This window comes from Rousettus aegyptiacus, unplaced genomic scaffold (genome assembly GCF_014176215.1).
Source record: "Rousettus aegyptiacus isolate mRouAeg1 unplaced genomic scaffold, mRouAeg1.p scaffold_m13_p_5, whole genome shotgun sequence".
NCBI lineage: Eukaryota > Metazoa > Chordata > Mammalia > Chiroptera > Pteropodidae > Rousettus > Rousettus aegyptiacus.
Genome location: NW_023416308.1, coordinates 91,433,359 through 91,447,438, shown reverse-complemented (window position 1 = coordinate 91,447,438; position 14,080 = coordinate 91,433,359). Strand labels below are relative to the sequence as shown.

Genomic DNA, 14,080 nt, shown 5'->3' with positions numbered 1-14,080 from the left:
CCAAAAATCTCAGCTTCTTCCTCTATTATAGATTTCTGCAAATAACTTCAAAATGTCCTCTTTCCTTTTCCACAGAATGTTCTATTTAGAAGATAATGTAAATAGCTAACTAGAAAGCAACTCAAAATAAAGAGAACGATTCCTTTTATAGTTAGCAATGATGGGAGTTGAAAAAAAAGACATAAGGAAGAAAGAAAAATATTCTGAGCAAAGTTAAATGACTTTGAAGAATGTATTAAACAGATAACTATGTATAATATTTGATTTATGAATTCATTTATTATGCACAGTTGTATTAAATACATTATTTAATAGGCTATATTAAATAACGAATTGATTTAGAAATATTACTTTCACTTTACCATAATATCATGGAATAATTTCACTTAATCTCTTCTCATTATCTTGACTTCAAGGTCTTCCCCAATCAAGAGCCATTTTTCAACTTGTCTAAAGTTTTTCAAATCTATCTTTGTCCCCTCTAAGTTGTTGAGAGAAAACACCTTTTGAATTTGTGTTTGTTTTCATTGGAAATGTCAAGCAAAGTTGCAAGAATCCAACTGCATAATATTAAGACTTCTTATTTCCCCATTTGTCTAATAGGTAAATATTTGTGATCTCTATAATGTGACTAAAAAACTAAACTGTGTTATTAAGTGTTTTTAAAAGGCAGATATATATAATGACATTCACCCCTTGCAATTGTGAAAACACCTTCCCAGGAATAATGGCTAATTCTTTGTTGAGGGATTTTTTTTTTGCCTCTTTTTAACATTAATTCTCCAGATAATTGCTACACAAATCCCTGACTGACATAGCTAATGTCATTTTCTCCCCTTCTCTAAATAATTTCTTGTTATTCAAAATAGAAGAACTAACAGACTACCTAGTAATATGAGAACAATTTATTAGGATTTGCACTTAAGGCAATTCCTTTATTCTGAGGGATAGAAAAAAGGAAAAATAATATGTCGTATTTGGACATATGTGATATTTTGTCTCTCTTGTAGCAACATTCATTCATTTACATCTATTTTGCATGACCTAAACTTAGCATTAATTGAAGCAAACTAGATAATTAAGCTGACAAGAGTCCAGACTAGAGTCTTCCTCAATAGACAGTTTTTATTCGAACTTTTTAAATTTTTAAGCATTTGCAAAATTTGAAGCAAAACATTCTAATTTTTTAATTGCTTTTGTGAAGTAGAGCCATTTTTTTCCCATTTGAAATATGTCTCCTTCCTCTTTTCCTTGCATTTCTTGAAATAAGCAAAATGCAGTTATATGTAGCTTCCCATAACGGCATAAGCAAATTCACTTTCATGTGAAGAACACTTTCCCTGCAAGTTCTCAGGGAAACTCTAAGCACCACGTGTCCCCCTTCAAAAAATTTCTAGCTCAGTAATCATCTTCTGGCAGATATTTTATATATTCCCAACTGTGCCTTTAGTAATACTGTCAGTTTTTGGAAACTTCTGTAATGACCCAGAACTAGACTGATTTCTTCAAAACACTCCTTCTACTTTCAAAATTCAGCACTGCTTTGTTTCCACTTCATACCATGACTTTAGTTATTCTCTTCCTTTGACAACATCTCTCTTCTAAATTTTGTCCCTTTTTTGTCCCCCATTACTAAAAAGAATTTGACTATTTGATTTACCATTTATTGAAATGTCATCTCTCTTCAATATTTGATGTTTGGTCCCCGCACCGAATAGTCCCATTTATCTGGATATTCTGCCTTTCTCATCTTGGGCTATAGAGGTCACCCAAAATTTTGAGAAGCAGCTATAGTCATAGTGGTTAGACACTGGTGCCCTTGGCTTGATTTTAATACTGGCTCCACTACTTACAATCTGAATGACCTTAAGCAAGTTAGTTAACTTTTCCGTTCTTCAGTTTTACTGTCAATATAAATGGGTCATGTGAGGATTAAATGAGGTAATGTATGTAAACTATTTAGAATAGTACCTGACACACAATGTTTAAAAAATGTTAGGAATTACTTTTTCTATAGATTATATCAGGAGATAGTTTTATAAAGAAAGGAGAACTTTATCTGGAATCAGAGGACTTGGACTTTCATCCTGGCTCTGTGATGTATTGGCTGTGGAATTAGGCAAAGTGTTTTGCTTTCCTGGACTAATATACCAAATGAGTGAATTCTCTGAAAATTTCCTTAAGTCTATGAGTCTATGGAATTATTTTCATAAGGAAACAGTGAATGGTGGCTGAAACCTAGTCCACTTTCACAGAAAAGTTTGAGAAATTCACAATACGCAAATCCTCATAACCATTTAAAACGCACGAGTTTTAGAGCCACACTGCTGAAGTTGGAACACAGGTTTCACATTCTGTTGTTAGTTGTGTGACCTCAGGTTTCTTAACCACTCTGTGCCTCAGTTTTCTCATCTATGAAATGAGGATTACAGTAATAATCATTTAGTAGAGTTGATAGAATTAAACACATTAATAAATGTAAAGCATATAGAACAATGCATGGAACATAATAAATTATAACCATAATCATAATCCTCTTTGATCCATTTGGTATGTGTTTAGCTAGTACCTACTATATGCAAGGCACTATGTTGACTATTACAAGATCCAGAACATTGGCCAAAATACGTTTTCTACCCTGAAGGAGCACATAATTAAGGCTCAAGTCAAGTACATGAACAATTAATATAAGACAAAATCTGAGTTAAAGGAGTTCAAAAGTAAAATACAATGTTTATGTGAGTTCAGAAAGAATAAAGGGAGTATATATGGATGGGGGTAAGTCAGAGACCTTTTCGTAAAGGAGGTGATATTTAAACTAGGCCTTAAATAATAGGCAGACTTATAACAGGCAGAAACTAAATTGGGAATGTCCTCAATGAGAAGAATTTCATCACAGGGAAGGAAAGTAACAGCTCATATTTAGGTAAATGAAGGTGTCTACCTTGGCATATCTACATATGAAATATCTAGAAAAAAGAGAACTCTAAGAGTGAAAAGACGGTGTGGGCTAACATTTTTGAGGACCTTAAATATATGACAAATTGAGGGAACTTTGAAGGGGATTAAACAGAATAATGGCAACCTAAACATTGCTTTAAGGAGATTTACCTGAGATCAATGTAGAAAATAAACTGGAATGAAAAAATAAAAAGAATGTGATGGTGAATAACTAGTTTTTCCATCTGTGTTTCTTCACTTATAGTTTAAGTGGTTTATAGTAAAACAAAATATAAGAAAATTAAATTAAAAAGCAAAATAAATTGAAATCAAGTAATACGATAAAAAGAAAAGAGCAAATTTCATAGAGAAAAAAATACTGCTCAAGTCTTTTTTCTGCCATTTCCTAGTGGTCAAGGCTTTGTGGGAAAGTCTCAATGGATCATACACCTCACATTATCTAGTAGGAGGGGGGCATAAATTCATCGTGAAAAACACACGTTTTTCTAGTCCTCAGTTTGGAGGAGTGTTCTCTCTTGGCTTTTTAAACAGATTCAATGTTTTCCCAAAATTCAGAAATGTACCCTAACAAGAAATCTAAAAAAAGGATGTTTAAGCACTCTTCTATAAAAGCGAGTCTATGAAGATTATGATGAGAAGAGATATTTACAGATTGATGCTAATTGTCCAACTCTGTGTTGATCTTTATTGATATTAGAATTGGAAATTCGATCTCTTTTTAATAGTCTTTGAGAAAGTATACTGATGAGGAAAAGTGCCATCTGGTCACCCTATACACACTCATGACAAATAATCACTTGTTTTAAGCCACTAAATTTTGAAGTGGTTTCTTATGTAGCCATAGACAACCAAAGAAATATTATTTAATTTTTATAACAATTCTGTGAAGATAAGTAGTTACCTTATTTCATAGATGAGCAAACTGGAGATCAAAAGAGGTGAAACAATGTATCCAATGCCATGCATCTCTTAGGTAGAAGAGCTGGGACAAATGTCAGCTATGTAACCTGAGTGAATGACTGATTTGTAAGGCCATTAACTAAAATAGAGCCATAATGAGAAGGAGTTAATTCAGAGAAAAATCAGACAATTTGCTAGTTGCTATTCTTTATAACTTTAAGACTTTAAACAGAATAAATTGATAAAGCCTAAAATATAACTGTCCAATAAATGCAGTATAATCATCTCAAGAAACAAAGGCAGCCTTCCAACCTCTTGCTGTACTGCCTTGAGGACATTAGTGTTCTTTAGAGAGAAGCAAGTTTGTAAGGAAAGATTCATAGACTGAAGCCAGATGGGAGTATTTTGCAATAGATTAGCTTTTCCAGGCTGATACTCCAAGCTTTGAATTCGGGCCATTCTTTCTTCCTTCCTTTTCACCTTCCTTCCTATTTTTTCTATAAATATTTAAAGTGAAGATAAACTAAGGCTTGTCCCTGTCCTAGGTTCTGATGCTACGGTGATAACTCAGTCACTCTTGTTGTCAAGGAATGCACTGTATGGCAAGGTTAATGGGAAGAAAAACATGTAATGATCACCAGAGAGATAAAACACTAGGTAGGATGTACAGAGAGCTCTGGGGAAACTGGGAGAGTTATTCCCCTCAATCTCTGCAGGGAACAGGAAGAGAGTTAGTCAAGGAAGGCTTTCCAAAGATGAGGATGCTTAAGGGTAGTCCTCTAGGATGAAAAGATCATCTTCTCAAGGGGAGAGGAAACAACACCAGGCACAAAGGCCTGATCTAGAAAGAGCATGTAGCTCTTTAACAATGAACTTAGCACTCAAATTAGAGTACCACACTGTGTTACTGGGGGAAGAAGGGATGGAAACGGTGAACCTAGAGAAGGAAGCAGTGATCAGAACATGGGAGGCCTTTTATGCTATGCTCAGTTGACATTCTCTTAACGCCAAAGGAAAGCCATTAAATGAGGCTTTAAGTAGGCAAATGGCATGATCCTATTTTCCTCTCAGGAAAAGCATACTGAGTGCAGTGTAGAAAATAAACTTAAGGGGGCTAAACTACACACAGGATACAAGTTAGAAGTAATGGAAATTAGGAAGTTACCAATGATGAAAAAGGCTAACGAGAAGTGAAGGGCCAGTGAGAAAGAAGAGAGGTGGCAGGATTTAAGACATAAAAAGGTGATATGGGGACTTGATAAGCACATAAGATTTTCTACCCTGGTTGAAAGTTAGTTATAAATCCATATATAATTGTAAGTTCCAATGACAGCAATGAATTAATATCATTCACCAAGTTCTCCTCAGAATTAGATTTCAGAATGGTATATAACGGACAATAATAAACATAATAATTTCTAAAATATAAGTATTTACCGCATGACAGGTACAGTGCTATACGCTTTATGTGTATCTTCTCACTCGGTCTTCCCAATGACCCTATGAGGTAGTTATTATCTCACTTTACATACAAGAAATGTGAGGCAGTATCCCCTATATAATTAATTTTTGGTTGATTCAATAAACATATATTCTTTACTTCATAGGTATCAGTCATTATGGTAGGATCTACAGAGGACAGGGGAAAAAAATACATGGTACTGGCCCTAGAGATGCTCATAGTTAAATAGGAAAACCTAACACTGATAAATGGAAAATTCTACTGTGGTGTACTAGTGCCATCACAGAAGTCTGATCCACAAACTACAGGAATGATTCTGGAGGTGAACATCTTTAACAGAGAGGAAACTTCAGCTCGAATGCAGCTATCAGCATAAACTCCCACTGTCAACTACAAGTTGATATCTGGCTACTGGCTGTACTTGATCTGGTTGTACCATGAACAAAGTCCCCTCACCAAAACAGAGAGTGGTACAGAGTGGGTAGTGTGGGTTAAGGTAACGTGGGTTTGTGTGGGGGAACTTCAAGCCAAAATCCACCCCTTGCCCTACTCAAGAAATAGTGCCTGTGGTACAGGTCTAGACATGGGCCAATGACATGTCTAATGTCCAATAAGGGGAAGCTCATAATTATTTTATAACTGACTTATCCCTGCTTGCCTTGTTCTTCAAGAAAGGCTTTAGATAGGGTTGAAAGTAGTCACTCAGTCCTCAAACAAAAATATAAAAGGTTTTCCAAACCCTGGTCCTGGCCTTATCCATAATGAAGATAGGTGAGATCAAGGTAATATGAGAAGTCAGAGCTTTCTGGAAACTGTAGGAAATCCAGTCTCTAAGTCCAATATTTTTAACTCGTGGTCCATGAGCCATGGCAGAATCCAAAGCTTATAGGTGAGACACAAGGATTTCAAAATATGATTAAGGATTCACTGTTCTCTCATCTCACTTGTGTCTGCAGGCCATTCCTGCTGACAAAACTACTGTATTAATAACCATTGTTTTTATTTCCTACTTGAGGAATAATAATTTCCGAACACTAATAAAATACTCATTTCTCAATGATAGCCTTAAAAATACTGTAAATAAAATACAGTAAATGACAGTAAACATTTAAATTAGCTCAGTGCATTTCATTTGTCTTATGTGCACTCTCTCCTTGAAAGAGAGACTAAAAGAGAGTAACCCATGAGAGATTGTGAAGCAGTGACCATGGAGTTTACAGTACATGGTTCTATTTGTAGAGCAAAAAATCGTGAGCCTGGTACCTGTTAACCAGGGATTTGACCTGTAAACTCTCAAATCCAACTGAAGGAATTCAAGAATTCACTTTCCAGGAGAGCTGTAGTGCCCAGGGATGTCGACGTGTGAATGACATCAGAGAAATATCTCCCCTAATACAAACAAGATCATGGGGCAGGGGAGGAAATCTAGGAAGGACTGAATGCACTCTCTACTCCTTCAGCTTTACAGTATCTTATTTATTATTGTGGTTACAATGTATATATTATGTAGGTAAATTTTATTGTATTAATTAACTCATTAACAACCTCTAGAGGGAAGCCAGACTTCTTTGTAGGCTGGTTTGCTGGATTTTAATGACATAAATGAAGAGAAAATCCATGTGCCAAATTCTGGGAAAGCACCAGGACTCTCCAAAGAGCTATGACTTATTTAGAAAATCATATCACAGAGATGTATGAATTGTAGATTAAAATAGAGAAGAATTTCTCAATATACATATAACACAATAGGTTTGGCTGATTTAAACAAGCAACGTTATGGTATTTATGGCATTTTAATTTAATAGGAAAAAAATCGGACTAATAAACTTTCCCCCAACTCTTCTGAGTTAAAGCAGAAGCGAGATTATCTGGAGTCCACACTAGCCAAGCTGGCTGGAATTTCTGAGTGGACAGAGTGAGGTAAAGAGTGGGTTAGAAAGACTTTGGGGCAGGGGAATAGCTCAGAGTCCAAGGTACTGACCATTTAACTGACTTAATTGATGTGGTTTATGATATTATTAGTTACATCAACTGTGGTAGCCTGGCCTCCGACGTCCGGAGTACGGACATCTTTGTTCTTCATGGATGCCAAAACTGCATTACGAATGGAGGTGGCATAGGAGTGTAGCTTGAGGTAATCCAGCATAATACAACTTGCCAGCACCATGGCAGTAGGGTTAGCTATATTCTTATTGGCTATGTTCTTGCCTGATTGTCTTGCAGCTGTTTCAAATACTGCGTGTTTGGAGCCGTAGTTGGCACCAGGCACAAGGCCTGCTCCACCAACTAACCCTGTGCAGATATTGTTGACGATGTTGCCATAAAGATTGGGCATTACCATGACATCAAACTGCTGGGGCCGGGATACCAGCTGCATGGTAGTGTTATCCACAATCATGTCTTCAAAGGTGATATGAGGATAGTGGGATGCCACCTCCTTACAGCAGTGGAGGAAGAGACCATCTCCCTGTTTCATGATGTTGGCCTTGTGCACAGCTGTCACTTTTTTGCGCCCCATCTTCTGAGCCAGCCAGAAGGCATATTTAGCAATGCGCAAAGACTTGGACTTAGTAATGATCTTTAGGCTCTGTATCACTCCTTTCACACTCTCATACTCCAGGTTGCTGTATTCACCCTCTGTGTTTTCTCGAACAACTAAGATGTCTACGTTATTGTGCCGGGTTGTCACACCTGCTAGACTCTTAAAGTGGATGACATTGGCATAGAGATCTAGAGCAGTGCGAAACATGTTATTGCGGGATTTCTGAGATGGTGGCAGGTTGTGGTCAGTTTCAATGTTGCCTTTCAGGGCCACGCGGTTTCGACGGACTGCCATGATGGCATTGTGAAGGTCCTCTTCACAAGAAGTGGCATTAACTTTCACCTCCTCAAAGTCCACAGGCACCCGCGCATATCGGAACACAGACTTGACCTGCAGCATAAGTTCAGGCCCAATGCCATCCCCAGGAACCATAGTCACAGTGTGCCTCCCACCATATTTGGCTGATGGAGGAATATTGTATTTAAGTGAGAAGCTCCTCGGTAAGGTCTCGTGGCCAAGTAAAACCTCCCAAGAATGGCTGAGAATGGTAGGTCGGTAGAGAATGGTAGAATGTGAAGGTATGACCTTCACAAAGCAACTGGCAGCTGTCAGTATCTTCAATGCCATAATCATTAAGTGGCGATTAATTCATGTAAAAGCATGTACTCTTGCTCTTCCTTTGACCTGGCTTCTTTTTGTGGCATTCTAAATGCATAATTCTTGCCTAGGTCACAACTGTCTCCTTCTCTGTGTTCTGTTTTGAACATTCTATGGCAGTGAGTGAGTGAGTGAGAGAGAGAGAGAGAAAGAGAGAGAGAGAGAGAGAGAGAGAGAGAGAGAGAGAGAGAGAGAGAGAGAGAGAGAGAGAGAGAGAGAGAGAGAGGGGAAGCTAGTCAAGAGGAAATGTGATGTGTTATATAATAGAAAATACATAAACACATTTTGGAATTAGAAAATACATTTTGGAATTGGATAACAGTTCTTTAGGCACATTCAATGTGCTAAGCTCTGTATAATATACCTTTTTTTAAAAATAGACTTTATATTTCACGGCAGTTTTAGGTTCACAGCAAAACTGAATGGCAGGTACAGATATTTCCCATACACCCCTTGCTCCAGCAAAGGCACAGCCTCCTTGTCTAAATCCTACGCCTCGACTGCACACTTGTTACAATTGAGGAACCTACATTTACTCATAATTATCATCTCAAGTTTATAGTTTAAATTAGGGTTTACTCTTGGTATTGTACATTCTCAGTTTGGACAAATTCTAGTGACAGATCTGTCATTATAGTAACATGCAGAGTAGTTTCACAGCCCTAAAAATCCTCTTTGCTTTGCTTGTTCATCATCCCTCCCTCTCCCCTCACCACTGGTAACCACTGATCATTTTAGTGTCTCCAAAGTTTTGCGTTTCCCAGAACATCATATAACTGGAATCGTATACTATTATAGCCCTTTCAAAGGGGTTTCTTTGAGTTGGTAATATGGAGTTAAGTTTCCTCTGTACTTTTCATGGCCTGATAGCTCATTTCTTTTTAGTGCTGAATAATATTCCACTGTTGGGATGTACTATAGTTTATTCATTCACTTAATGATGGACATCTTGGCTGTTTCCAAGTTTGGGATGCTATAAGCATCCATGTGTGGGTTTTGTATGGATGTAAATTTTCAACTCATTTGGGTAAATAACATAACAAGGAGCACAACTTCTGGATCCTATGGTAAAGTATAATTAGTTTTGTCAGAAATTGCTACACTGAACCATAAAAGTGTTTGTACCATTTTACATCATCACCAGCAATGAATGAGATTTCCTGTTGTTCCATTCCCTTGACAGCATTTGACACTGTTAGTGTTCCAGATTTTGGCCATTCTGATTGGCTTATAGAGGCATCTCACTGTTGTTTCACTTTGCATGTCCCTAATGACATATAATGTGGAGCATGTTTTCATGTGCTTACTTACCATCTGTCTGTGTTCTTTGATGAGGTTTCTGTCCAGGATTTTGACCCATCCTTAATTGGGTTATTTTCTTATTGTTGAGTTTTAAGAGTTCTTTATATGCTTTTTGATAAAAGTCCTTTATCAGATGTGATTTTAGAAATAATTTCTCCCAGTCTGTGACTTTTCTTCTCATTCTCCTGACATTGCACAGAAGTTTTTCATTTCAATTAAGTTTAGCTTATTATTTCTTTCATGGATCCTGCCTTTGATGTTGTATCTAAAAAGTCCTCTCCATACCCAAAGTTAACTAAATTTTTCCCTACATTTTCTTCTAGAAGTTTTATAGTTTTACGTCTTATATATGTCTATGATCCATTTTGAGTTAATTTTCGTGGAAGGTTTAAGTTCTTTGTTTGTATTAATTTTTTTTTGCATGTGGATTTCCAATTGTTCAGCACCATTTACTGAAAAATCTATTGTGTTGCCTTTGCTCCTTTGCCAAAGATCAGTTAACTATTTATGTGAGTCTATTTCTGGACTCTCTATTCTCTTACATTGATTTATTCATCTCCTCTTCTGCCAATACCACACTATCTTGATTAGTGTAGCTTTATAGTAAGTCTCGAAGTCAACTACTGTCAGTCATCCAGCTTTGCTTTTCTTCAATATTGTGTTGGTTATTCTAGGTCTTTTGCCTCTTTGTGTAAACTCTAGAATTAGTTTGTCGATATTCGCAAAACAATGTGCTGAAATTTTGATTAAATTTTTATTGAATCTATGGATCAAGTTGGGAAGAACTGTTATCTTGACAATATTAAGTCTTCCTATCCATGAAGTTGGAAGATCTCTCAATTTATTGGGTTCTTCCATGATTCCATTCATAAGAGTTTTGTATTTTTCCTCATATAAATCTTACATATTTTTTGTTAAGTTTATACCTAAATATTTCATTTTGGGGGGTGCTAATGTAAATAATATTGTGTTTTTAATTTCAAATTCCACTTATTCATTGCTACATGGTATATATAGGAAATTAATTGACTTCTACATATTAACCTTACATCCTGAAACTGTGCTATAGTTACTTATTATTAGTTCTGGAAGTTTATTGATTCTTTCAGATTTTCTACACATATCAGCTTGTCATCTGCAAGCAGAAAACAGTTTTATTTTTTCCTTCTCAAGTTGCATACCTTTTATTTCCTTTTCTCATCTTAATCCATTGACTCAAAATTCTAGTATGATATTGAAAAGAAGTGGTAGGAGGAGACATCCTTGACTTCTACTTGATCTTACTGGGAAAGGTTTGTGTTTCTCACCATGAAGTATGATGTTAGCTTTAGTTTATCTGTAGGTATTTTTTATCATGTTTTTTAAGTGCCCCTTTATTTCTAGTATATGGTGAGCTTTTGTCATGAATAGGTGTTGGATTCTGTCAAGTGCTTTTCTGAGTTTACTGATATAATCTTTCAATTTTTCTTTTTTAATCTGTTGAAGTAATAAATTATATGAATTGATTTTCAAATGTTAAACCAGCCTGGCATACCTGAGATAAATCTCATTTGATTGTAATACATAATTTTTTTATACATTGTTGAATTCAATTTGTCAATATTTTGTTAAGGATTTTTGCACCTATGCTTATGAGATCTATTGACTCTAGTTCTCTTATAATATCTTTGTCTGGTTTTGATACTAGGGCAATAAACGTCGGCCTCATAGAATGAGTAAAAAAGTATTCCCTGTTTCTTTCTTCAGAAATATAGAAAATTGATATAATTTTTTCCTTAGATGTTTGGTAGAGCTTACCAGTGAATTCACCTGGATCTGATTTCTGTTTTGAAAGGCTATTAATTATTGCTTTAATTTTTAAAATATAAACAGGCATATTTCAGAGATATTGAGGGAACAGGTACGGACTACTGCAATAAAGTAAATAATGCAATAAAGTGAGTTATGATCTTTTTACTGGTGGAGGGCTTTGTCTTCAATTTGTAAAATAAACATCTGTGAAGCATGGTAAAGTGAAGCCCAATAAAACAACGTATGCTTGTACAGGCCTATTCAGACTGCCTGTTTCTTTTTGTATGAGTTTTGGCAAATTGTGTTTTTTAAGGAATTGGTCCATTCCATCTAGTTGTTGGGCATAAAGTTGCTCATTCCTTAATTAACCTTTTTTAATGTCTATAGGATCTGTAGTAATGTCTTCTCTTTCATTTCCGATATTAGTAATTTATACTCTCTTTTTTTCTTAGCCTGACTCAATGCTTATCAAACAGCTTCTGACTTTGTTGATTTTCTCTATTAATTTTATCTTTTAAATTTCATTAATTTCTTCCCATAGTCTTAATATTTCCTTTGTTCTGCTAACTTTTGATTTAATTTATTCTTCTTTTTCTAGTTTCCTAATGTAGAAGCTTATATTACTGATTTTAGATCTTTCTTCCTTCCACTGTTTTCACTTATTCCCAACTGTATTTTCATCTAGTTCAAAATATTTTTCAATTCCTCTTGAGAGTTCTTTGACTCATGTGTTATTTAGAAGCATGTTGTTTAATGTTCCATTTATTTGGGAAATTTCTAGCTGACTTTCTGTTATTGATTTCTAGTTTAATTACACTGTGGTCTGAGAGCAGACTTTGTATGATTTCAATTCTTTTAAATTTTATGGCCCAGAATGTAGTCTGTATTGGTTGTTGTTCCATGTGAGTTTGAGAAGAATGTATATTCTGTTGTTGCGTGAAGTAATCTATAGATGTCAAATCTACTCAGGCGATTAACGGTGTTGAGTTCAACTATGTCCTGAGTTTCTGCCTGCTGGAGTTTGTTCCTTTTCATTGTTGTTAACTTTTTAAGAAACTGCTGAACACTTTTCCAAAAGAGCTGTACCATTTTGCATCTCCACCAGTATGGGAATTAGAGCTTCTTCATATCCTCACCAACACTTCGGTATCACTGTATTTTTATTTTCAGCTATTCCAATGGGTTGTAGTGGTACTTCACTGTATTTTTGATTTACATTTCCCATCTCACTGATGTGAAACATTTTTTAAATGTATTCTCTACAAGCATTAACATCAAATATTTCTAGAAATCAGTCGACTCTAGAAAGCTGACAACTTCTATGCTTCTATGCTTCCTAAAGCCATCCCAGCTATGCCATGTAATTAAAAAATAAGCATATCTTTAATTATGGACCAGCCACAATCCGATTCTCATTTAACTTTCAGGCACCCATATCCCTGATGCAGGTTACTGGTTGTTAGAGAGGTAGGTAACTTATTTATAAAGACTTTCAAAGGACTGTTGAAATCCAAGAGGATGATGACACAGACTTAATAATGGCTACCATTACAGAATACCTACCCATCTAGGTGCTGTGCTGAATATTTTACACATCGTAATAAGGTAGGAATTACAGTCCCCATTTAACAGATGAAGAAAGTGGCTATCACAGATCCTACAAATTCATATTATTGTAAATGAACAGAAAGTAGCACCAAGTGAGGTGAGTATTTCTAGGGGTACTAGAAGCCCAGGCCAGTGCTTTTCAACCCAGATCAACCTAGGATCTCACTGAAATACAAATTCTAATTCGGTAGTTCTGTTGAGGGAGGAGTATAGATTCTGCATTTCTAAGGCGCTCCCCAGTGATACAGATTCCATTGGCCTCCTTACCACACCTTGTATAACAAGGGCCTGTCTTTACCTCCACACAAAGTCCAGTCAGGTCAGGGCCAGCATTAGGTGTGCTGGGAGTAAAGAGAGGAGCTAGTATTGCTCCCTCCTCCTAAAAATGAAAATAAAATAGCTATAGAGTAGGAGCCAGCTGGATAACTGTTTGTCACTTCTTATGTCAAACAAGATAGATAACAGCTATCTACCACCAGTGCCAGGGGCTAGAGGAGGTGAGAATACCAGGATAGAACACTGGTAGAAAAAAAAAAGCAAACTCAGCTGCACAATGTTATTTCTTCCAATGAGGCACCCTTTCATGAGCATGTACTCCGTTCTTCTTCCTGACATTGGAAAGGAGAGAAGCCTTTTAAAGGTGTGGATAAAGAAGAAAGAAAGCCCTGAGGCTGAGATTACAACTTGGATGATGGTTGACATTTTAACAGATTGACCTACCAATGCCCCTGGACAATGGAAAAACCTTACCCTCAGTGGAACAAAAATAAGGTATGTATGTGTTGTGCAGGTATAAGAATAACAAGAGTGCCATGGTTTTGCATGTGTGAGTGGTAAGAGTTTAACCAAATCTATTG

General features: G+C 36.1%; 2 protein-coding genes across 4 annotated transcripts in view; both read right to left on the bottom strand.

The window, feature by feature from the left end:
• The window catches only part of NELL1 (neural EGFL like 1), a 692,265-nt gene that overhangs the window by 215,081 nt on the left and 463,104 nt on the right, over positions 1 to 14,080 (bottom strand). The window lies entirely within an intron of this gene.
• LOC107507395 (isocitrate dehydrogenase [NAD] subunit gamma, mitochondrial-like) lies at positions 3,328 to 8,682 on the bottom strand. Its single transcript, XM_016138481.2, has one exon. It carries the CDS (start codon positions 8,496 to 8,498, stop codon positions 7,317 to 7,319), a length of 1,182 nt encoding a protein of 393 aa, XP_015993967.1. The 5' UTR covers positions 8,499 to 8,682; the 3' UTR covers positions 3,328 to 7,316.